The 22,817-nt window shown below is 40.0% G+C and overlaps 1 protein-coding gene across 1 annotated transcript; it reads right to left on the reverse strand.

The window, feature by feature from the left end:
• Positions 1–223: 223 nt before the first annotated feature.
• Positions 224–21,961, reverse strand: LOC120432484 (cadherin-23-like). Its single transcript, XM_039597701.2, has 16 exons — positions 21,340–21,961; positions 21,014–21,279; positions 20,864–20,958; positions 20,627–20,806; positions 19,941–20,564; positions 19,345–19,886; positions 18,554–19,284; positions 13,253–13,410; positions 12,957–13,102; positions 8,529–8,656; positions 8,319–8,422; positions 7,652–7,781; positions 1,877–1,984; positions 1,342–1,821; positions 1,163–1,278; positions 224–1,103 (listed from the first exon to the last, which is right to left on the reverse strand). Exons 1-16 carry the CDS (start codon positions 21,816–21,818, stop codon positions 330–332), a joined length of 5,061 nt encoding a protein of 1,686 aa, XP_039453635.2. The 5' UTR covers positions 21,819–21,961; the 3' UTR covers positions 224–329.
• Between the last annotated feature and the right edge of the window lie 856 nt (positions 21,962–22,817).

Below are 22,817 nucleotides of genomic sequence, written 5' to 3' on the forward strand. Positions count from 1 at the left end.
TGGCATGCCACATTTGAGTGTAAATTGATTCCACTCACACAAGCAGAATGTAGTGTAACCGGGACTGAATCTCTCTTGAGCAGTTTGTGAGAGCGGTGAGAGTCGAAAAAAGCACGCGCGAAAATTTGTGTGAGTGCTGAGCACATTCGAGAACCATATTTGAAAATTTCAGAGGATTGGACATTGTCATCAACATTACTACGTAACAGCTTTTTAAACGAACTAAGTTTTCTAAACATTCAATAATATTTAATATAATAGTATTTACTTAAATCCTGAGATGAAAATGGAGGGCATGAGTGTGACAGAAAATGCGAATCAAAATCCGATCAGAACTTGTGCTTCAGTTCGTCCGCGTTATCGGTGCTGGAATCCTGGTCGGTCCCCAAGATCAACACCGGAGCCTTATCCGGCACCTTGTCTTCGGTGGCACTGTGAACCAAAGGGTTCAACGAGCGCTGCCGGATGTGCTCCATCAGTGCAGGGTTGATGCTGTCCTTTCGGTTGTTCGCAAACATGTCGTTATCGATCCCTAGGAAGTCCGATTCGTACGACTGCACGCTTACATCGTCGAACGCCCCTTTGGGGAACTCGGAGTCGTTCAGCACCGGATTGGAACCCTCGATCGAAAATAGATTGGTCGTCGGCACCTTCCGGCCTCCGTTGATGTCGGACGCAATCGAACCGAAATCGGTCGCCGACAGTGCCTTTAGCTCACGCTTTAGGCTGCGTATCTTGATGCAGAACGCAACCAACAGAATGACACAGACGACGCCGAGCGCGGACGCAACCACAATCAGTATGATCTGCAGCAGTTCTTGGTTCTCTTCGATAGCAGCGGCACTGCTGACGGGGACGTCCTGCAGGAGTAGGTTCCTCGTGGAAAGCGCAGTTTTGAGGTTCGTAACAAAGACTCGATCGTTGGAGCGCTGCTGAATAACGACCGCCTCGACCGCTTCATTGTCTCTCATGAAATGGGCCCTCACGTCGGTGACCAGGTGTTCGCCGACACGGGTGCCAGACGTTCCGCTATCCAGACTGCCCTGAACCACGTCATCAATGCGGCACTGCATGCCGTAGTGATCGGTGAACTCTTGCTCGAGCTTGGGTGGAGAAATGATTCGTTAGTTTTAGGAAAGGGAGGAACTCTGTGGGAACTTACGAAATCTCTTATTTCTGGAGTATCAATGTCGTCCAGTTTGTTCAGGAACACGAACTTTACTCGGTTCGATTCAGCAATTATGAAAATTTTGGCCTGTACCTTATCCGTGTGATCAACTGATGACGCAAATAAAAACATGTTAATAGTGTGAACAAAGCTTGTTGCGTTCGTACACTCACCCAAATCCGTGGCCACCACATTGAACGTGAAGAAACCCTTCATTCGTTCGGTCATCTGGACTGCCAGCGTCAACCGGCCACTGTTCCGCTCCAGAGCAAACGGGAACGGTGCCGTCGGCAGGTTCTCACCCTGCGTCTCCAGCGAGTCCGCTTCGATGGTGTAGCTAATGACGTCGTCCTCGTCCGGATCTTCAGCGATCACGTAAAACAACACCTTGCCCGGGTAATCGTTCGACGTGATACCGGCCGAGTACGATTCAGCTTTAAATTTAGGTGGGTTGTCGTTCACATCGTTCACCTTGACGTGAACGATGAGTCGTGCTCGCGAGTTGGCCGGAACTGGACCCGCCGGACCAGCTTCGTTGTTGGTGGCGATAACGCTGATCGTGTGCTCCGCGAACTCCTCGCGGTCAATCATCTTCGTGAGGCGAAGGATGCGACCTTCCAGGCTGAACAAATGGCTGGAGGTACCGTAGTTTTCTAGGTTTTGAAATGGATCAGATATGGGGAAAACTAGACTTTTGAACTCACTTACGGTCGATGAAATAAAATACGCCCTCTTGCTCCTCCGGAGGAAGTTCGGCATTTTTGGGATCAAATGCTTGTGGGATTTCTCGTTCCTCCTCGAGGCCTTCCTCATTTTCTGTGTAAAGTAAAGGAATAAACACAACAATGAAGCTAAATATTATGCAAGGGTAAAAGAAGCAACTTGGAGAACTTTTTTCAATTATTCATGATTTAAGTGGTGTGGCGAATTATTACCCATGAATGACGAAAGGTTTCTGGCTCATCGCCTCTGTATTCAGCGCAGGAGATTTGGTAGGAGAGTACTTTCAATTTTTGGCTGCGTAATCAAAGGAAACACGTTTATTGTACGCATTCAAGTGCAACTTGCACTATTTGGACGATTTGAAATTTTTTTTTTTTATTTGTACGCAGCCATTTCAACCGATGGTCAACCTCCCTTACTAAAGGTCGGACAAATTAAACGCACTTTTAGAAACAATGGCATCGTCAAAAAGCGGTACGACCTTTCTTGATTCTCCACATCATTGGCTGGATGTGTTTTTTGTTGTTAAAAAGTATCACTTTTCAGCGAAATTACGTACCTTCCTCCCAAGAATTACCCCTGGTAGCAAGCGTTCAAAATTGCTTATCTTCAAAAAGGGAACAACTTCCGACCCGGGCGTGAATGGGCACGAAACCTTCACTAGACCAAATCCCGGTCCCGGATGATGGTTTAATGACTCTTGACTTTTATGGCGTAAAAACATGGTGAAGAAAAAAAAACAGTATCAAAAGGTAGTCTTTCATTACGCGTAAAAAGTTTTCAATTAATTACACATGCAGCAAGTGAACCGTTGTTGTTGTCTACGTTGGTGCCGCGGGTAAAAACTTTACTCATTAAACTTATTTATTGCAATAAGGTTAGCTTCAGGATAGGCAAAGTAGCGGGGGAGCCCGTAGGCCTCTCAGGGTCGGAAAGAATGACTGTAGTCGTGCGTTGGAAACGGGAAGTTGGGTGCGAGAGTTAGGATAATGAATTTAGAGTCTAATGGTACGTTCGTTTGAGGGCTAGTTCCGCACTGAGTGCCGCACTCAGAGCTGTCAAAGTGTTTGTTTGAAGAAACTCGCGCTAGTTCCGCACGAGTTTCGCCGCCATCTTGGAACTGAAACTCTAGTGCCGCCAGGGGGTAGCGAAGAAGCCGCCATCTTGGAAGTTCAGATAACAAACACTCAGAATCAGTATTATTTATATTACTTTGGTAACACGAAGTGTGTTATCCTGGTTAAACTCAAAAGTCCCATGCAAATGTGTAAAACCAAACTAAAAAATGTGTAATGCCGATTCACAGTGTACGAGCGCACTGTTTGATCGACCAAAAGAAAAAAAGCAAAAAAAGGTAAACAGAAAAATCACTTTTTTCGACATGAATTTTCAGCCAATATTGGGATGGAATCTCCAAGGATATGATAGAATTTGCCATCAGCAACACAATTCACGTGTTTTTTCAGGATTTTATCGTTTGAATTGCGGGAAATTTGAAAATCAAAAACCCAAACAATCAATGGTTTGTTATGGGCTACCATTTGACAGCTAGTGCTTTTGTTGTGGGCTCTCATTTGACAACCGTACTAATGTCGACTGTTGTCAGTTTGCTTTGGTCGGAATAGGGTTGCCATCCCCCCGAGTGCCGCACTCGATATTTTTTCAGTTTCATGCGAGTTCCATGCACACTGAAAAAGAATGTTCGTTTGAACCAAAACTGGCACCGACGAGTGTGGCACTCAGTGCCGCACTGGCTGTTCAAACGAACGTACCATAAGGTGGATCCTCTTTTTGCGAACGGTGCTTTTGTTCAAACTGCGTGAAAGAAAGCGAGAGCTGTTACGAGCATGATAAAAAAATCGTTTATCTAAGACGAATTTACTTTTTAAACTGTAAAATAACTCTCTGGCAATCTTTTCGTAGCAATTCTTACTTTTGTGTAGATGTAATAAAATGCCTTGTGAAACCTGCAAAAATGTTGTTTTTATTTCTCTGTACCATAATCAAAAATCAAAATCAAATTATTCACTCTACCGGTTTGCCTTGGCGTTCTCGATTGCGAGATTCCTACTCGAAACTAAGTATCCGAAGGCTTGATTGTTGAGGCAATTGCAAACCTCTTTTTACACTTTACCCAAGTAATATTTTTAAACCAACTAGCCACCACCTAGTTTTATTGAGGTTTTGTGATAGCATCTTGATTGCTTTATAGTTTTATTTAGGCATTCATCGCAACCAATAAGCAAGAGCTAATTAGTAGGTTCTAACAAGGTTTTATGCCTCGGAAATAAAACCTTGTGACAATGAAAGCTAAATGGCTTTTAATAAGGTTTTATGTAAGTTTTAAGAGAGTCTTGAAAACCCAATGGCAATGTCATGCCAAACGGTTTTATCGCATGCTTTTTTAAAACCCAGGGTGTTTTAGCTGTCAAGGCGTGTAAAAAGCTTACTTAAAACCATAAGCTCCTGAAAAGGCATTTAACGCGGCCCATTAGCATTGCTTAAATATGGCGCTAAACGCGTTTTCTGATTGAATTTGGTTGACCGCCATCTTGGTTGAAAAAATAAAAACTGAAAAAATGATTTAAATTTGATGGAAACACACATTTATGCTGAATTTCTGGTATGTTTAATATAGCGATACTGCCCATGTTCGCATAAATGTCCCATATGCAAAAAAAAAAACAAGCTGAGAAAAACGCATTTGAAGTTTGTCCCATACATAAGGCTACGTGTTAAATTTTCGTGAAAAAACTGGAATTCCTCCTGATTTCTAGAACAAAGTACTGGATGTTATAGACTCTTTTGAAAGAGCACACGATTTTGAACCAAACTGCATCAATAACTTGAAATCGATGAAAATGCATATGGGACATTTATGCGATCAGGAGCAGGATAGATGTTTAAAAATATTTTGAACATTTTTTACAAAGAATTGCAATAAAATATGTTGTAACATTAAACACTATGATTTTAAAATATTGATTTTTGATGAAGCGAGTTGAATTTTTTGACTCTATCTCCCCTACATTTATCAATAAAATTTTAATCGCAGCTGAATTTGAGCCATCAATTGAGAGAAATAAGCTTTCAAATTAATTGGACTACCTCTAATATCTATTATTTATTATCGCCATTTTTGACAACCATCTCCATAATTTCATTTGGCAAGACGAAGACTTATTTAATTTTGCAAAAATAAAACTTATTTGGCATTAGACGTTTCAAGACGTACACAGAAAAAATATGTGAATTTACCCGACACGGAAAAAATGAATCACATGTAAACTCAGTTGATGTAAACTTGAGATTCGACGTAAACGGTTGAATCACACGTAAAATCGCGATTTTACGTATGATTTGTTATCAAATTACATGTAAAACTAAATTTTCGTGAAAAAACTGGAATTCCTCCTGATTTCTAGAACAAAGTACTGGATGTTATAGACTCTTTTGAAAGAGCACACGATTTTGAACCAAACTGCATCAATAACTTGAAATCGATGAAAATGCATATGGGACATTTATGCGATCAGGAGCAGGATAGATGTTTAAAAATATTTTGAACATTTTTTACAAAGAATTGCAATAAAATATGTTGTAACATTAAACACTATGATTTTAAAATATTGATTTTTGATGAAGCGAGTTGAATTTTTTGACTCTATCTCCCCTACATTTATCAATAAAATTTTAATCGCAGCTGAATTTGAGCCATCAATTGAGAGAAATAAGCTTTCAAATTAATTGGACTACCTCTAATATCTATTATTTATTATCGCCATTTTTGACAACCATCTCCATAATTTCATTTGGCAAGACGAAGACTTATTTAATTTTGCAAAAATAAAACTTATTTGGCATTAGACGTTTCAAGACGTACACAGAAAAAATATGTGAATTTACCCGACACGGAAAAAATGAATCACATGTAAACTCAGTTGATGTAAACTTGAGATTCGACGTAAACGGTTGAATCACACGTAAAATCGCGATTTTACGTATGATTTGTTATCAAATTACATGTAAAACTAAATGTTTAATGACGTGCAAAAGTGTTACATCGTAAATGATGTAAAATTCGGAAATATTTTTTTGTGTGTATGAAATGTCATTTTTCCATAACTCCTGACTAGGTTTTAACAATGGTTTTATCAAGGCTTTGAGGATGTTGCTAGGATTCAGTTGTAAAGCCTTGAACTCCTATGTAGGTTTTATAAATAGGCCGTAACAACCTTTTGCGGAGATCCTTTTGGGTTTTAAGTGGGGTTTATCAAGGTTCTGGGGAGTTTGTTACGACTAAGGGGTTCAAATGTTGGTTTTGGCTGATAGGTTTTATAGCGGTTGTGACAGCTTTGATAAAGCCTAAAATGTTACTTGGGTAGTTTCCATCCACCCCAAGATTTGAACTGACGACCTTTGGATTGTTAGTCCAACTGCCTGCCAGCGACTCCACCGAGACAGGACCCAGGGAGAAGACTCCTGCGCCTAGACTGAGCTAACGACCTAACCTTTTTAGGTTAGTCCGGGGCCAACATTTACTTTCCGTCCGACGGAAGGCGTGATCAGACAAATCTCGTCTCGAAAAATGCCACCGGGACCTTCTGGGATCAATCCCAGGCCGACTGGGTGAGATGCAACCACGCTTTCCCCTACACCACGGGTCCACGGCATAATCCAGGGTTGAAATTGATGGGATTATAACGTTGTTTATTTAAAGCTTATTCAACCGGCAAGACTTTTTTCAAGAATTTTATTTTAAAATCATAATTTTTTTTCCAACAGTGCAAAAATATTGCCAAAGTTACATAAAACAAATCACGCTTCCATTCCTAAAATTTTAATAAATTTCAAGAGAGTTCTTCATTCTAATGTTTTAAAGATCGAAGTTTTTTTTGAAAAAAAAAAATGATTTTGGCGATTTTTTAGATCGAGCCCGGCTAGAGGCGGGGTTGGGTTGTAGAGGGTTAATCAATATTCAGTGAACTTTTGTAACCGGATCGGTATTAATTGTTCTTCATTGAAAGGTTGAGGACACTCGCCAAATGTTTCTAAAATAAAGTGATCGGCAGTATTTCTTTCAATGTGCTGACTGCAGATATCTGTGTGTTAAATTTAGAAGCGTCTAAAATTCCCAGTCATTTTATAATAATTCCCTAATAAACTTTCAAAGAATAAGTATAAAATTGATTAAAGAAAATGAATAAAATGAAAATTACAATCATTTTGTCTTTGATTCATTGTTTTCAAAAACAGTAAAGAATGCACCACTTACAGCTTCTAATCTCAGTCAATTGGGTCCTAAAATGAAGCTTAGATTGCTGATATTATTGTTTACAGCGGTAAAGCTTATTTTTCTGAGTACAATGACCCTTTGTACGACCACAAAGAGTTCAAAATGGATTTTTAAATCAATTTTGAAAAATTAACCTCGCGGTCCTTCTTGACAGAAAAGCTCCTACTTGACAGCTCGTTCCAAGGGGACCATAGTTGATCCATCGAAAAAATGTTGTCTTGTAAAACTTTTTTTTTGCATTAAAATGGAAAAAAGTTATCAGAAATGGTTTTCAATCGTGTTTTTTACCGTTGTACATAAAAATTGACATAGGGCTTTAGTACCCAATTTTTTCCCAAATAAAGGTTCATTTTGTGGTTGACTTTCAAAAACACTGTCGAACTGTTGTCATGTTGTTAGTTATCGTCATGGAACGTGCTTGCAAATCCAAATTAGGCACCACCACAACCGAAAAAAAAACTTACCGGTGAAATCCGTTTCGAAGGGTGAACTCTCCTCGGGGAACTCCGGGTCGCCGGTCATGTTGATGAAGGCGATTACCACGTTGACTGACGTGGCCTCCCGGCCGCCACCGTCTCTGGCGAGCACCGTGACCTGTGTGGGGGGAGGGGGCAAAATCGAACCGTTAGAGATCCTGAAACCGGATTTCTGGATTTCAGGTCACGCCCGCCACCCGGATGTCACGCCGAATTTCAGCGCACGGAGGACTCGGAGTCGTAAACTGAGCGAGTAGTCGAGGACTTTCGCCCGGTTCGTGACTCCAAAGCGGAACAGTGCTAGCGAGTCACCAGGTGATTTCTAATGAGATTAGGATTTGAAGGTAAATGTAAATTGAATGCGAAGATGAGCTGGAGTTAATTTAGGAAATGACAAAGTAGCTAAAAGGTTGTGATGCCGTCGATAGTGGTAAAAGGTCACGGCTATGTCCATTTCTGTGTGAGTACACAGAAAAAATGGTTTTACTAAGATTTTTTATAGAATGCACATAATTTCTAAATAAGTGGACTTATTCTGTTGAACTGATTCATTCATACCTTTTAGCTATGATTGCAAAAATAACAGGTTTAAAGTTACAGAACATAAAATTCAGCTTTTTTCATGAAGGTTCCAGTTTTCAAAAAAAAGCCTTACCTGATATGACCTGACCTCGATAGCGTCCACATTGGGCACGACAAGTCGGACGTGGTGTCGATCAACCCGGATAAGCTGGAAGTACGTATGGTCCTGGGCGTTCTCTGTATCATACGAAAAAAAAATATCACAAAAAAATCACCAACATAATAAATCAATTTTTCTAGCATCTGCCCTGGTGTTTCCACCATCAACGGAAAGAGAGCTTACCGTCCCGACCCTGCAGTGAAAAAGTCACCTCGCCGTACAGGCCTCCGTCCGTATCGGTGGCGCTGAAGTTCGGAATTATGGTCCCCTGCGTGTTAACCAAGGGCTGCCCGTTGCTCTGCTCGCCAAATCTGGTGGTGGAAGATGAATTGAGCAAAAAATCAATTATTGCAGATTTTTTTTTCTCCATGCTTTTGAATATTGATGTGCTCCAGAGGGCTCCGACGATGGGAGAATTTTTGCAACCTTGATGGATGCTGATTTATATAACGAATCAGCTACAATACTGAGTTGATATCTATGTTGTTGTTTAACATAATTCAGATCCACTTGATTGATGAATTCCGCAGTGGAAACATTTCGATGAGTATTTAAAAATATGAATAAATTCAATTATGCTATGAATGAACATAAACATAAAATTTAATTGATTCTAGCACGAGCTTCCTCTGGAAACTTTAAATTGTTACACCCAAACGGTGGTCGCATCTTTTTCTTGCAAATCTTCATCTGAACTGTCCTCACGCATTTTTTGCGTGATAGTCTTATAAATGGCTAAGGATCTTTCCAAAATGAAATAATTTTATAAAAAATGCATCAGAATGTTGTGTAAGTGTGTAATTTATTAAAATTTTGAAAATAACAATATAACAATATATTTTTACCTTGGTTGAAAAAAAAACTTTCTGCAGTACAGAACGGAGACTCTCAAAAAAATCCAAATATTTATGGACGCAGGAAAATGCTTTCAAATTGTTTTCAATTGATTCGACTTCTTATTTAATTTCTATTTTGAATTTTGATTTTTCGGACCGATTTTGAAGGGGGAGGGGGACGGAGAGAGGGTGGGCTCAAAAGCTTTAAAAAAGAATTGTAACGGCCTAAATGTCACTTATGTTTTTCAATAGCCACATCAATGCAGAGCCTTAACAGTATTTATCGGTCACCATGATTCGACTTGCCAAGGAAGAGCATAAGCTGATATACAGTCAACCCACCAATTCGGACCTCAATTTTAAATTTTTTCACGTGATTTTTCGACCCGTTTATCAATCGGTTGTCCCGCCTATGTGGATCGATCGGACCGCGCACTGGACTCACAATCCAGAGGTTGCTGGTTCGAATCCCGCGGCGGGCGCTCTAAAAGTTCTAAGTGTAAATATGGGTATATCACAATATCAAAACAAACGTTTGGTAGTGTGAACTCCGTGTAAAAGGGGTGTCAAACTAAAAAGTGACCCAGTTCGTTTGACAACTGTTGGTGTCAGACCATCGGAGTTTGAGTGTACCTTTTTAAAGAAATGTAAAAAAATGGAATTCCTTTTGGTATGCATAGTTTGCATTAAAAAAAATGAGTCAAGCAGACAAAGTTAAAGTTTAATTCTCGTGTTTTACACACAGCAAAACATCTGATGGTAGAATCGCCTCCAAAAGCATACCCCCTGGATCAATTTTTTAAGTAAAATTAAGATACTGTGCCAATTTTGAGCCAAATCGGTTAAGGTTTAAGGATTGCTATAGACCGATAAAGCTGGTGAAAAAAAATCTTTTCATACAAAAATATCTTTCTTTAATCGCTAATAACTCATCAGGGTTAACTCGGATCATTTTGCGGTCTTGGACAAAGTTGTTTGTCATAAAATTTTACATAAGCATTAAAAAAAATCGAACCATCCACTTTAACACGACCCCAGGACTTTTGTGGTTTCTATTGCAAGTTTCTGATCTAACCTAGGAGACCAAAGGCCTGAATGGAGAGAGCACCAAACCTCTTCCTACTCCAAGGAATCTTCCACCCCAGGATTCGAACTGACGGCTTGGTTTGTTGTGTTGTTTGTCTTCATAGCACTGAGACCGACTCCTACACCAGGAATGACTTAACGGCCTAACAACACCCAAGGCCGGGACCGACATTTTACTTCCCCATCCGATGGAAGGTTAGAGCAGATGGCAATCGAACCCATGATCATCCGCTTACAAAGCGGATAGCGTAACCATTTGGCCAAGCATGCTCGAAAAGAATCTCACACTTGACAATGATCAATGCCACATTCAATGCCACCTTTATTCAGAATTTTGATTTTTTTGCTTTTCCCCTAACATTTTTTTTTTATTTTTTCCCAAACAACTTCAACGTTAAAAAGCGACCATTAAACCTTATCCATTTGGGATCAAAATTGGCACAGTTACATTTTTTACCTGAAGAATCTAGTTATTTGAGCCTGGATATCACTTCAATTTTTTTGTCTAATTGTGGTATTACTTGGTAAAATAGTGAGGAGCACATTGGTTGCCCAGTCCAAAAAGTGTCGCTTCGAGACATCATATTAGGGTAAAATTAATGACCTTGTCCCAAGTGGTCAACATATTCTTATAGTTTCAGAAGTGCAGGTATTTCATAAAACACTGCAAAACAAAAATATACCTACTCGAACATGTATAGGTAATCGCTGAAATGTTAAAATTAGTGAAAGGTTGATTTTTTGGTTGGAATGATAAGAAATTTTGCTCTTGCATAACGCAACTAGACGCCAATCGAGCATTTCCATTCGAGCAGTTTTTGCTTTTTTTTACAATGTATTTCTTATGGAGCGAACTGTGAAAAACTGCTCGACTGCGGGTGCTCCATTGTAATGAGTTCAGGAATACCATAATTTGTTATTGGTATACTTTTATCTGATAAAGTGTCATTACGCATTTCCCTTGTGATATACCCCTGTTCGGGACGGGACCAAACTTTAGCTCGCATTGCAATCAGGCCATTGAAAAGTGAGAAGGATAATTGCCTATTTCCAAACAGTCAAATAAGTTTCCTTTACTGATTTCTCATAATTCTGCATTTAAAATTACATGAAATTTTATACAATTTTATTGTGTACCCGTACTGTAAGAGGTGGATAATTGTTTTTGTTACAGATATACGATCTCTGAGTCAAATCTTGTCTAACTTATCGTTTGAGCCTAGCCCATCCAATTTCCCGTCCTGAGAATACAATTCCCGGGATTTCAGAAAATAAAATATTTCCCGTTTTACGGGAAATTTGTAACTTTCCCGGGAATTCCCGAAATTTAAGCGGAAGTAAACATTTTCTTAAATTTTTGGAACTACTTTTTGTAAATGCTCTGAAAAAATAATATTAATAATATTAATTTTTAAAGCAACTGGGAATAGATCTTGCTTAATGAGTATGAAATTGTTACAATAATTTTTTAATAGATTGATGTTATTTCATCAAAACAATGTTAACTCCTTACCTCCAAATTAAAATTGAGATTTTTTTACGTTTTTGTTTGCCATGATCAAATGAGATGAAAATCGAATTTGTGCAAAAAGAATTGATTCAATTGGTTGAATACCTAGTACTAAAGAAATTACAATTTGAAGTAAAATAATTATGGAGCACTGGTGAAATCACAGGTGTTACACTAAAACCCCCGTTTACGCGCAGGCGTTACGCTTTTTGTTTGGTTGATTTCTCGAAAACAGTGTAATGTTTTTACATTCTTTTGAAAGCAATTTGTAGATCTGCACAAGACCTATAAATCGCTTTAAAAAGATTGCAAAAATATTGCGTCGTTCCAGAGAAATTGATGAAATACAAAGCGTAACGCCTGAGCGTAAACCGGGGTTTTAGTGTAGAGGGTTAAATGAGAAAAAATAGAAGACTTTTTGTGGAATGATGTTAATTTATCGTATAATTTAAATCATTTTGCATAATAATACAAAAAAATCATTGAAAAATTACTTTCCATTGTTTGTTCTCAAAAAATGCAAACATATATTCAAAGCTTGCTTCAAATATTTGAAAACATTGGGTTGTTTGGAGTAAAACCAACACTTTACCATTTGTTCTAGAGCTGAAACCAGTATTTGTCAAGAAAAACATAATTTCTGCATGTTGTGATTGTGGATTATCCAATATTATGATTGTGGATCATGGATTAATTTTAATCACAGTTTTGATAAAAAATATTTCTCATCAAAAAATACCAAAATACATTTTCTTTTAGTCGAATGATTTTTCACATGCAGTCAAGCTGCTAATTGACACTTCACACTTATTTAAATCATTAATGTTGATGTCCTATACAATTTTGTTGCATAATATTAATTAAAACCAAGATCATAACAATTTTCAATAAATTTAAAATTTCCCGGGAATTCCCGGGATTTCCCGGGAAATTGGCTGAAAATTTCTCGTTTCCCGGAAAATTAGTAACCCCGGGAAATTGGACGCTCTACACGAGCTGCTAAAAAATATTTTCATTCGTCACAAAAAAAAAACAATTTCACAGCGAAAATTGCAGTCAACGTCAATCCATCACAATCTTGATTCCAGTGCAACCATAATGGCTTACATAACCTCCTTCGCACATCAAACCACTTCCTCATCAACACACATGGACGGAATCAAATCCCCAACGTCTCACCTCAACCGGATGCGTTCGTCCGCCCCGGGCACGTCTATAACCGGTGCCATGTAGTTGAAAGCTTCCACCTGGACCGTGTAGGTGGCACTGCTGCACAGTTTGACACTGTTCGGGTCCAGCTCGTACTCGTCGCCTCGGTCACAGGCCTGAATTTCCCCCGGGAGCATGTTCAGAGAAGGAAGATAAAAAAAGAGAAGTAGAAATTCAGTCAGTCGAAGATAGGTATATTCCGTTTCAATTACAGAAAGCTTTAAAAAAAAGAAAGGAACAGGAAGCTGGTGCAGCATATTCCTAACCTCAATTTGCACCGCCCACGTGCCGTAAAAGCCTTTCAGGTTCCGGCCGGTTCGGAAGTGTGCAGTGTAGTCGTCCCGTTGCACCACCGTGAACAGTGTGTCAATGGTGGCAGCCGGGTCGTCGCCGTTGATGGTTGACCCCTGGGAACTGTCGTCAGCTGTGGGAAGCAAGTGCCGGAGAAGAAGATTAGAAATGAGAAATGTGCAATGAAAGTTGATTAAAATGCTATCAACTATGCGGATGTGCAGATGAAGGCAAAGGCAAAGGACAATGGCAATGACAGAGGAGACACTCTGGGTCGGGTCTTTGGAAGAATAGTCGGTTACATGGCAGTTGTGAGCTGACGATTGCAGTCTTGTTCCAAGAACCCTTTTACTGGCTAACAAGGTGTGACAGATTGAAACCTATTGAGAATGATTTGTCTGTGCATCATCTGGATCGAAAGTTACAATGTATAAAGGAAATGGTTAGATAAGCAATAATCTGAAGCAATGAATAAATCTGATGAAACCTTTTAAACTGCGTTTTCTTTACGATATGGGTGGATAGACAGCTAGCTCGCGTCATATACAACAATAGCTTCTGAAGCGTTTATTTTCGACCGCTTGAACAAGATCGACCGCTTGAACTTGCATATTTTCTAGCTCTTATACTGGCCCACATGTATTTTCATCGCTTTTGAGTTATTGATGCTGTTTGGTTCAAAATCGTGTGCTCTTTCAGGAGAACCTACAACATCCAGTACTTTGTTTTAGAAATTAGAGTTGCATTGTTGATTTGATTTTGGTTAATCGCGACAAATTTTCTTGAAATATTTCGAACTGTCAAAAATCTACATTGATCACACGAAAAACTGTGGTAGAAAAGTATCCTTTTTTGTATCATTTTTTGACAGTTCGACGCCAACGAATTAACGTCATGATTCGAAATCCTGACACTTAGTAGCATATCATTTTTGTTTCAGCTGGCAAAAATCATGTAATAAGTTGTAAATGTAGAAATATCACTAAATATCATGAGCATGTAGTATAAACAGTCAGTTTTAAGAAAATGCTTAAAAAAAGTATTTTCTAACAATTTTTCATCATAATTTTGAAATTAAAATGACTTGTTGGGATTCAAATTTCGGACAATGATAAGAGCTGATTCGAATTCCGGACACTTTTGCTTAAGAATTGCACGAATTTGGACTGAAATGTTAGTGAATGGCATTCTTTAGGTCTCAAATAAGTTATTACCATCAATACAATCAATATTTCATATAAAAATTTGCTAGATTTTAAAGAAATCAAAACCATACATTTCTGCTTTGCCTTCCCGGTGCTTGAGACGTCTATGAAATATTTCAGTGAAATGTTTCACTTTTTTGGTAAACTTATAATTTTAGTTTATTTAACTGTATTGTCATTAACGTTTGAACGCTGTTAACCAACTTTTAATGAAAGTTGACGTTACAATTCATCAAATAACACAGTTTTGACATTCATAATAAGAACTTATATCCTAATAATTGATAAAACAAGATGAGCTGTCCGGGTTTCGAAGCGTCCGAGAATTCGAATCATGGCGTTATTTCAAAACAAATTTACCGCGGTAACCAAAATTAAACTAACAACGCAACTTAGTGTATCCCTCTCACACCTTATGCAAACCGTCATTTGAGTGAAAGGGATACATTACTGTTTACAATAGTTTTGTGCCGTTTTGAAATGTTAGGCTCCATTTATGCGAGCATGGGCAGTATATCGCAATGAAATTATTTTTATTGATTTATTTTTGGTACTGGTTAGAACCTGGGTGCTGAATAGTGGTTCGCAAAACGGCCTCAATTTTGAACTGTCAAAGTGGAACCAATTTACTGTTACCCAAAAGTAGAGAGTATTGTTATCGATCAATAAAAATTGTTTTTTTTTTTGCTGGAATGAAAAATGTATGACTTTTGAGGACCTGGAGTTGAAGTCTGGAGTTTTTTTTTGAAAAGGTCCAATAAACCAAATTTTCAGTTTTTGCTTTTTGGGTGTTTTTGAAACCGCCTTGAGTCAGGGGTATTGAAAAACACCCAAAATACAAAAACTAAAATTTTGGTTTATTGGACCTATTCAAAAAAAAAAAAAAACTCCAAAAGTCAAGAAATCTTAAGAAAGTTAAAGGCGAGATCGTCAATTTTATAATTATGAATGGAAATTGTTTATGGAGTCGATGCGGTAGTATTCATCCAGAAGCTGTCTTTATTGTTTGATTCCGTTTAAAAACCAACTGGTTTAGTGAAAATCTTCTCTGCTTGTTGAATCAGCTTTTCTAGAATAAGTGATGTTTATTAGCTGGACCAGGAAGAGCTGCAGGATTCCAAAATCAGCCAAGGAATTTATCTTTGACATCGCAGAATGACACTCTCGCCGCAATTTTTCGTCACCCGTAAAAAAGAAAAACCTCTTCTAACCAATAGAAACTTGAAAACACACAATTTTCCAGCAAAAAATGACAAAAACTAGACAAAATAAAACACATACTACTGATTATAAAAAAGGTCATATACCAGTAAGAAAAAAGCCATGCTTGTGCTTGAACAGCCTCCTACTTTGTAGATGTAAACAAAGTGGGATCATTCGAAAATCACGTTACGCATTCTCTCTTTTCATCACCCAGGTTAGAACAGAGTCGGCTTTTTTAATTGCAATTTTCTTAAAGATAAGAGTAATTACAGAGGATCTTGGCTATCTTGTCAGAAATTTACCAACACATTCAAAGAATATTAACATAAAAACTTTGCGTTTGTTTACATCAGATCTGGAGCAACATTTGAAAAAGGCGCATAAGCAATTTTTATTTTTCTCAAATACCGAGCCGACATGTAACTATTCAACAAAACGCGCAGTGTTAAACGGTAGCTGGGAAGGGTTTTGTGTAAAAGTTACCTGTTGGCCCGTAATTTGCAAAATAGTACCAGCTGTCAAAATCCTTATCCGCCATTTTCTCGTGTTGCTCCAGAGATTTCCTATCTCTTTCTAACATTTGTTTTTTGTCATGTGACCTCTAGCTGTTTTTTTTGACTGACTGTCAGTAAAAATATTTCGCATGGTTTTTAGAGCTCGAGCTCGAGCATTGGGTCGAGGAGTTCGATATTTTTGGGTTGATTTTTTTTTCATTGGACCTAAAAAGCCTTATAGGAGTGGAGCTGATATAACTTTTGTATTGACCACATGAGCTGGTTGCCATTAAATTTTCTTTTTTGAAGTATTTGATGATTTTTGCTTAATTTGTTCCGTAATCTGAGGTGAAATGGGACTACAGTCTGAATAGGGACAGCAGTTTTTAGAGCACTTAAAGAATTTAAATTTGCTAATGGATGTACACATTTTGCTGGTCTGAGTCTGTTCTAACCGAAACCAACCAGAAAAATCAAAATATTGTGCTCAAACATGGTTAAAACTGCTGTCCCAATTCACCCCATGTGTCCCGATCGACCCAGTTTACGGTTCAATAATTTACGTCCGTTTGTCTATGATTCCATAAACCTGATTGAAAACAACTGACAAAAATAACTCTTTGCACAATTTAATTTAACAAACTCGCAATCTCTTTCGGATCAAAAGTGCAAAAGCATCAAAAACTTCGTTAGTGCGGATATTACTCCGTGTCGCTATAAATCTAACACACATGAGAAACGAGAACCGTAGGTCTTCTTTGGAAATTTGAAATTCCTTTGAGTACGTACAAAATGCACCACAAAAAGCCAAAAATCTGCTACTTGCTACCAAGAGCTTGTATTTCGTGTAGATTCGCGCTAACAGTATGATCATAGACTCATTACCAAGACCTAACAAAATAATATTTTTTTGCAAACACTTATTTGGAAGTAAATATTGTCGTTTATCACAAAATGCATTCATTTAAATGTAAGATAATCCGTTTTAATTCTTTGAAGCCAGTTTGTAGCAAGGACCGATCTCTGTAAACTCAAGCTGAGTCTTGCACATGTACAAAACCGTGCTCCCGGAAGTCCAGGAAATGGAGCAAAGAAAAACTTTTTGGCTTTGATAAATCAGAGCTTGAATCGGAGCGAGTTTACGAAGTGTGCTGTACACGTGTACGTTGCGAATCAGCAAATTGAATCCCCCGGTGAATGTCACAGACAATTTGACGATGACAATTTTTGCTGTTAAAGTTACAGCAGAGCTCGCTGGTATCGCCAATGTCGACGTCGACATTGAATTGCCCCGACGTTTGCGGGCAAGATTTGCCCGCACTTCGGGAACAGAAATCTGGTTCAATGTGGCTCTGTGTCCAGGTATTTTAACAACAGTTTCTAGGAAGTTCGTGCCACCCGGATCGGGCATGACTTGGCTGTGACGAGAAAGCTCGGTAAGACTGTTTGTGGGGAAACCTTACCCGTGGTGAAACCATGAATCGTTGACAAAACCGGAAACGAATCGGACAGAACTTGCACGACCATTCATTGTTGTGCTGAGTGTACGGCAGAATCGTGACTGGATTTTCGCGTAAACTCTCCGTGTCCACTTCCGCAGAGGTCTGACAGCAGTCGGAACGATTTGTTGCCAGGAAGAAATGGGTAAAAGCTTGCAAGTGAGCGCACCCGTAGGAACGCAAAATGAATTTAAAGTGTAATTACAGCTGGTGCGTTGAATTTTCCATCTTCAATAGCTTTTGAACGAGTTGAAACCATTCAAAATAAAATTCTCACAACCTCGAAAAGCACTTTTGTATGTCTAGTTGAATAGATTTTAACAGAAACAGTGAGTTTATCGGTTTTATGGAAAGGTACATTTTAAGCGAAATGATTTGGCGGCCGAAGTGTTGCATGTCACGATGTCACTTTGACTGAATTTAAAAAGGTAAATATTAGGATGTAACAATCATGACTTTTTTGCTGGCATTAAATGGCTTATTCCGGAGGGCGTACTGAGCCTATATCCCAAATATGAAGTTGATTGGTCTTATCAGGATCTGGTGCTATGCATTTGAATATGAATTGGGATTTAACTCGTGAAAAGAGATTTAAAAAATAGGAACTTTGGCCACAAAAGCGTTTATCCTAAACATCGCTAGATGTCAATTAATCAGGTCCGCGTCGCACCTTGTCAATAATTGAAGATCTTTACCGAGGTCCACCGTGCTCAAAACTTTAATGTTAAATATACCATTGCAAGAAGCCCCAACAATTTACATTATTGAAAACATCTTTTTCGCGGGTTTAATACCTTTAAATTTTAAATGCAAAGCGCCAGCTCCTGTTAAATCTAATCTTCCTCCAAAAAATAGCATCGTGTGCTACAACCTACCTGCACTGATCTGCAAAATCCTGTAATTAATCTTGGCATTTGGTGTCTCCCGATCGTCCCGATCGGTAGCCTCGAAAACATCCACGATCGCGACCCCTTCGGCGGTATTCTCGGACAGCTTCAGTTCACCGTGCACCGGAAGTTCCGGCCTGTTGTCGTTGACGTCCAACAGCACCAGCGTAAACGTCGTGTCGTCCGAATTTCGTCGACCCGAGCTGTTGGGGTTGTCGATCGCAATCACCTTGATCTGATGCTGGGCGGGACCTGCGTCACGATCTAGCTTCTCCCCGTTGGGCCGTACTCGAACTAAAGCGATATTAATCATTCGATCGTCTACCTCTTCTTGCTCTCGAACTACGTCAAAGTAGCGTTGCAGCTCAGGGTAGGTCCGCAAATCCAGCTCGAAGGTCGCCGTGTGGAACGGTTCGTCGCGGTCAAGATCTTTCGCCCTAAGCCGTTGGATCTCGGTTTCAACCGGAGGTTTCTCCAAAATTCGAATAATTTGATCTTCGGGTACACTAAATAGTGGATCTTGGTTGTTGGTGTCGGTGATCTTGACCGAGACCTGCCCACTTGCAGTGAATTCGCCATCGGTAATGGTGATGTCAAGCGGGATGTCCGCCGTTATCGGAACGTCACAGTTGATTCGATTGGTTTCGGTTGCGATCACCGACAAAAGTCCGCTAAGGGGGTCGATTGATATCCACCCTTCATGATTGGGGTTGGTAGCCCTGAAGAAAACAAAAAAAAAGGTTTACCACTGCTGAAAAGACTGACAATCTGACAGTTACCTCAGTGAGTACGTAATTTTGTTGTACAATGGTCCATCCTTATCGATTGCGGCGATCGTTCCAACGATCGAACCTGCTGTAGCCTCTTCCAGCACGAAGCGCTCGTCAGTGAGCGTGCTGTCAACGAATTCTGGAGCATTATCATTCACGTCATCAATCTGGATGACCAGCAACGTTTCGGTATCACCAGGAGGAATCTCCTGCTTCTTATCCTCTAGCTTGATGTTCAGGAACAGCGTTTCATACGCTTCGTAGTCAAGCTTCTGGTGGATCGTGGTCTGATCAAAGTCCGGATTTACCACCAGTTTCCCCACGACATGGTTTGGATTTGTCCGATCTACTTGAAAGACGAGACAACCCTCGAAGACCGCAGATGAGACAGTCGCTCCGGTTTTAACCGCGTAACTATTCTCCCAGTCTATGCTGAACACCAGTTCAGCGCTAGAGTCCGGGTCGGTACCGATTACGGTTGCGTCTTCACCAGCAATGCTGACCACAGTTCCGGGTGCGGAGTTTTCTTCGATGTTTATACTTCCACGAGGCTAGAAGAGAAACAGGTTAATTATTTGTTCTACTAACAGTTCTAAGGATCATACCAACACTATTGATGGTGGTTTGTTATTGACGTCTAGCACGGTGATGATTAGTTGTGCAAACACTTGATGAATTGGTTCGTTTTTCTCGGTTTGCAACGTATCGGAAGCTTGCAGCTGCACTACCACCTCGCTGGCGATGTCCCAGTCGAACACATCGTTCCGATTGGTGCTGATAAGAAAGCTGTACTGCTTGTCCACTGTACTTTCAAGCTCGGTTACGTTCAGATCTCGTCGAATGTTACTGAGAATTTCAAGTTCAACGCTGTCCTCGATGTCACGATCGGTCACGTGAACCGTCACTAGTGGATACCCTTCGCCGACAGTTTCCCTGCAGCTTATCCTGTAGGTATCTTGCTCGAACTGCGGAACCTCGTCGTTCCAGTTGAGCAGCTCGATGTTCAGCACCTGCACGGTCGTGTGCACCTCCTCCTTGGCGGTGATGAGCAGTTCAAACTTTTGACGAGCATCTACTTCGTAGTCGAGTTCCGCGGGATTTACCACGGTTAACGTGAAGTCAACCCGCTGGTATCCACTTCGGGGAGTAATGCTGAACGAGCTGACGTCCTCCAGCAGCTCGTTGGACACCCGTTCCTGTAGGTCCACGCTATAGGTTGCGTGAGGACCCTTACATATGAGAATAGTTATCAAACCTATCACTTTAGGCTACAGGCATTGAAGAGACTTACCAGATCGAGGTCGTCAATCGTGAACTGCTCAAAATCCAGCTCCATCGGGGTGTTCTCCCAGAACTTTAGTTGGTTCGGTTCAACGGAGAAAACGGGTGGGCTATCGTTCAAATCGTTCAAGATGATAGCTCCAACATTGCTCTCGTTGAATTCGCGGTTGTGGCACTTGTAGGCCCAAATCTAACACAAACATATGGCAGTTTTATTTAGTGGCATTGGTCGCAAGACAAACCTTACCGTGAATTGATAGAACTCGTTCTGCTCGTGATCTCGATTGATCGGTTTTACATTCAGTTCGCCCGTCTCCCTGCCAATACTGAAGTATTCCGCATCTGCAAAAATGGTTTGTTACGGACCAATCTATAGACAAATCAACCTAAAACTTACACTTTTCCTGTTCGGTCACTATTTCGTAACATATTGGTCTACCAAGGCCAGTGTCACCGTCGATAGCTTGCACAATCGTTGAGTACGGCGATTTTTCATCTATGCGCTGCGTCGTGAACGGTCTTGTGAATACAGGATCGCGGCTTTCAACGTTAATCACCTGAACCACTATGTTCTGGGAGGCTTCGTGCGTTCGATTTAGGTCGGAGACCTTAACCTGGAAGCTGTACACGGCATTCTGCGTGTAGTCAAGCTTTTTGAGAACTCTAAAATAGTAAAATTCGATTAAATCTGACACCTTGACTGAATCGATAAAGTACTCTTACTTCAGTTTAAACTTCTTGTTGTTGTTGTCACCTCCACCAACCACTTCTTCAAACTTGAACAGTTCCGCGTTAGTTTCGGGTAGGTCAAACCCCACCGCGTTGGTGTCATTCCCCAGTATTCCATTTGTGACGAATCCATCCGCGTGAAACACTATGTACTCACAGTTGGACAAGTAGTTCTCCAAACCTTCATCCACGGAACAGGGACCGGCGCTAGACATAACAGGCGCGTTGTCCAGGATGTTGATAAGATCGATTGCTAAGAAGACTTGGGAATTTCCGATTGATAAGTACACCATGGATGTCCGGTGGGCCACGACCTCGTAGTCCATTTTGTTGTTGATCACAATGAAGTGTTTGCCACCTTCATAAAGAAGCAGAGCACCAGTTTGACCGGAGTTGGTGATTTTGATGTCAGCTTCAGCTCCATGATAATTTAGTTCAACCAGTTTGAAAGGTACGACCATTTCTTCCCACATAGAGACGCGTAATTCCGTGGAAAGGGAATCGTAGCCTAGGAAGGAAACTTTCTCTGCATCTACAGGTATTGCGTATGGTTGCTGCCATGTTCCCGGAGGGTCTTGAGCAAAGACGAGAGACGGAAGCAGGAGCAGAAGTAGCCACTGAAAAGAGAGTTATTTAAATCCGTATTACTCAAACTAGAGACATTTACCCTAAATTACTGTTTTCTGTCGTCTAATGCAACCGAAAACAAGCCAAATTTTCAAGTACTGTTGTGGTCAACCAATTAAACGTGATAAGATAAGTTCCTGCAGGTCGAAAATCAAACGAATGACAGCCTTTTCATCGAAACCCCGTTGTAACCACAAATGGCCAACGCTTGTCGTCCTCGTCGGCAGATAATGATGGTGTGGTTAGCGGATGTGTTGGTCTGGGTGTAATTTTGTCCTGATTACAAGCCCAGATCCGTGCTTCGTCTGACGGCGGACATTAGTCAGCCGTCCGGGAATGTCTTGTTTGTAGCGAATGATTGGCATCCGGCCATGAGTGGTGGTTGCGCGCTGATTGAGGACGTACCTCAATTGAGAGGGTTATCGATTGGTGTGTGAGTTTCTCTGATGAAGGAATTAAATTTACTCACGAACAGAAGACGCATGGTTTACAATAGTAAAATGCAATTTCATCAAGACTTTCTTATTGATGCATGGAGTGCAGGGCAGCATAGGATGCAACAATAATTTTGTCTGCATTCGGCAGCTACAACATTTTTTTTTGTAACCTTTTGGGGCTTTAAACAATGCCTACTTTGGGTTATGAAACTAAATTTTATATAAAAAACTTATATTGCTGATTTTTTTGCTTTTATCTTATTGAAAATCATTAAGTTTAAAATTGCTATTGTAATTTTTAAGTTTGATTCCGTAAGTCATTCTTAGGCATCAATTTAAGGTTCATTCAAAGAAAAAAAAATCGACAGCTTTTATAAGAAGCGTTTTGTAGTCATCTGCAAAGCAAGC

The sequence above is a fragment of the Culex pipiens genome, chromosome 1 (genome assembly GCF_016801865.2).
Source record: "Culex pipiens pallens isolate TS chromosome 1, TS_CPP_V2, whole genome shotgun sequence".
Lineage (NCBI taxonomy): Eukaryota > Metazoa > Arthropoda > Insecta > Diptera > Culicidae > Culex > Culex pipiens.

What these genes read in the sequence shown, in the direction of transcription:
- LOC120432484 (XM_039597701.2), bottom strand. Translation starts at nt 21,818, where the DNA reads ATGTGGGAAGAAATGGTCGTACCTTTCAAACTGGTTGAACTAAATTAT. An exon ending in ACGAGTTCTATCAATTCACG is followed by an intron (nt 20,807 to 20,863) that starts GTAAGGTTTGTC and finishes TGTTTGTGTTAG; the next exon opens with ATTTGGGCCTACAAGTGCCA. An exon ending in GACGAACGCATCCGGTTGAG is followed by an intron (nt 8,657 to 12,956) that starts GTGAGACGTTGG and finishes TTCCACCACCAG; the next exon opens with ATTTGGCGAGCAGAGCAACG.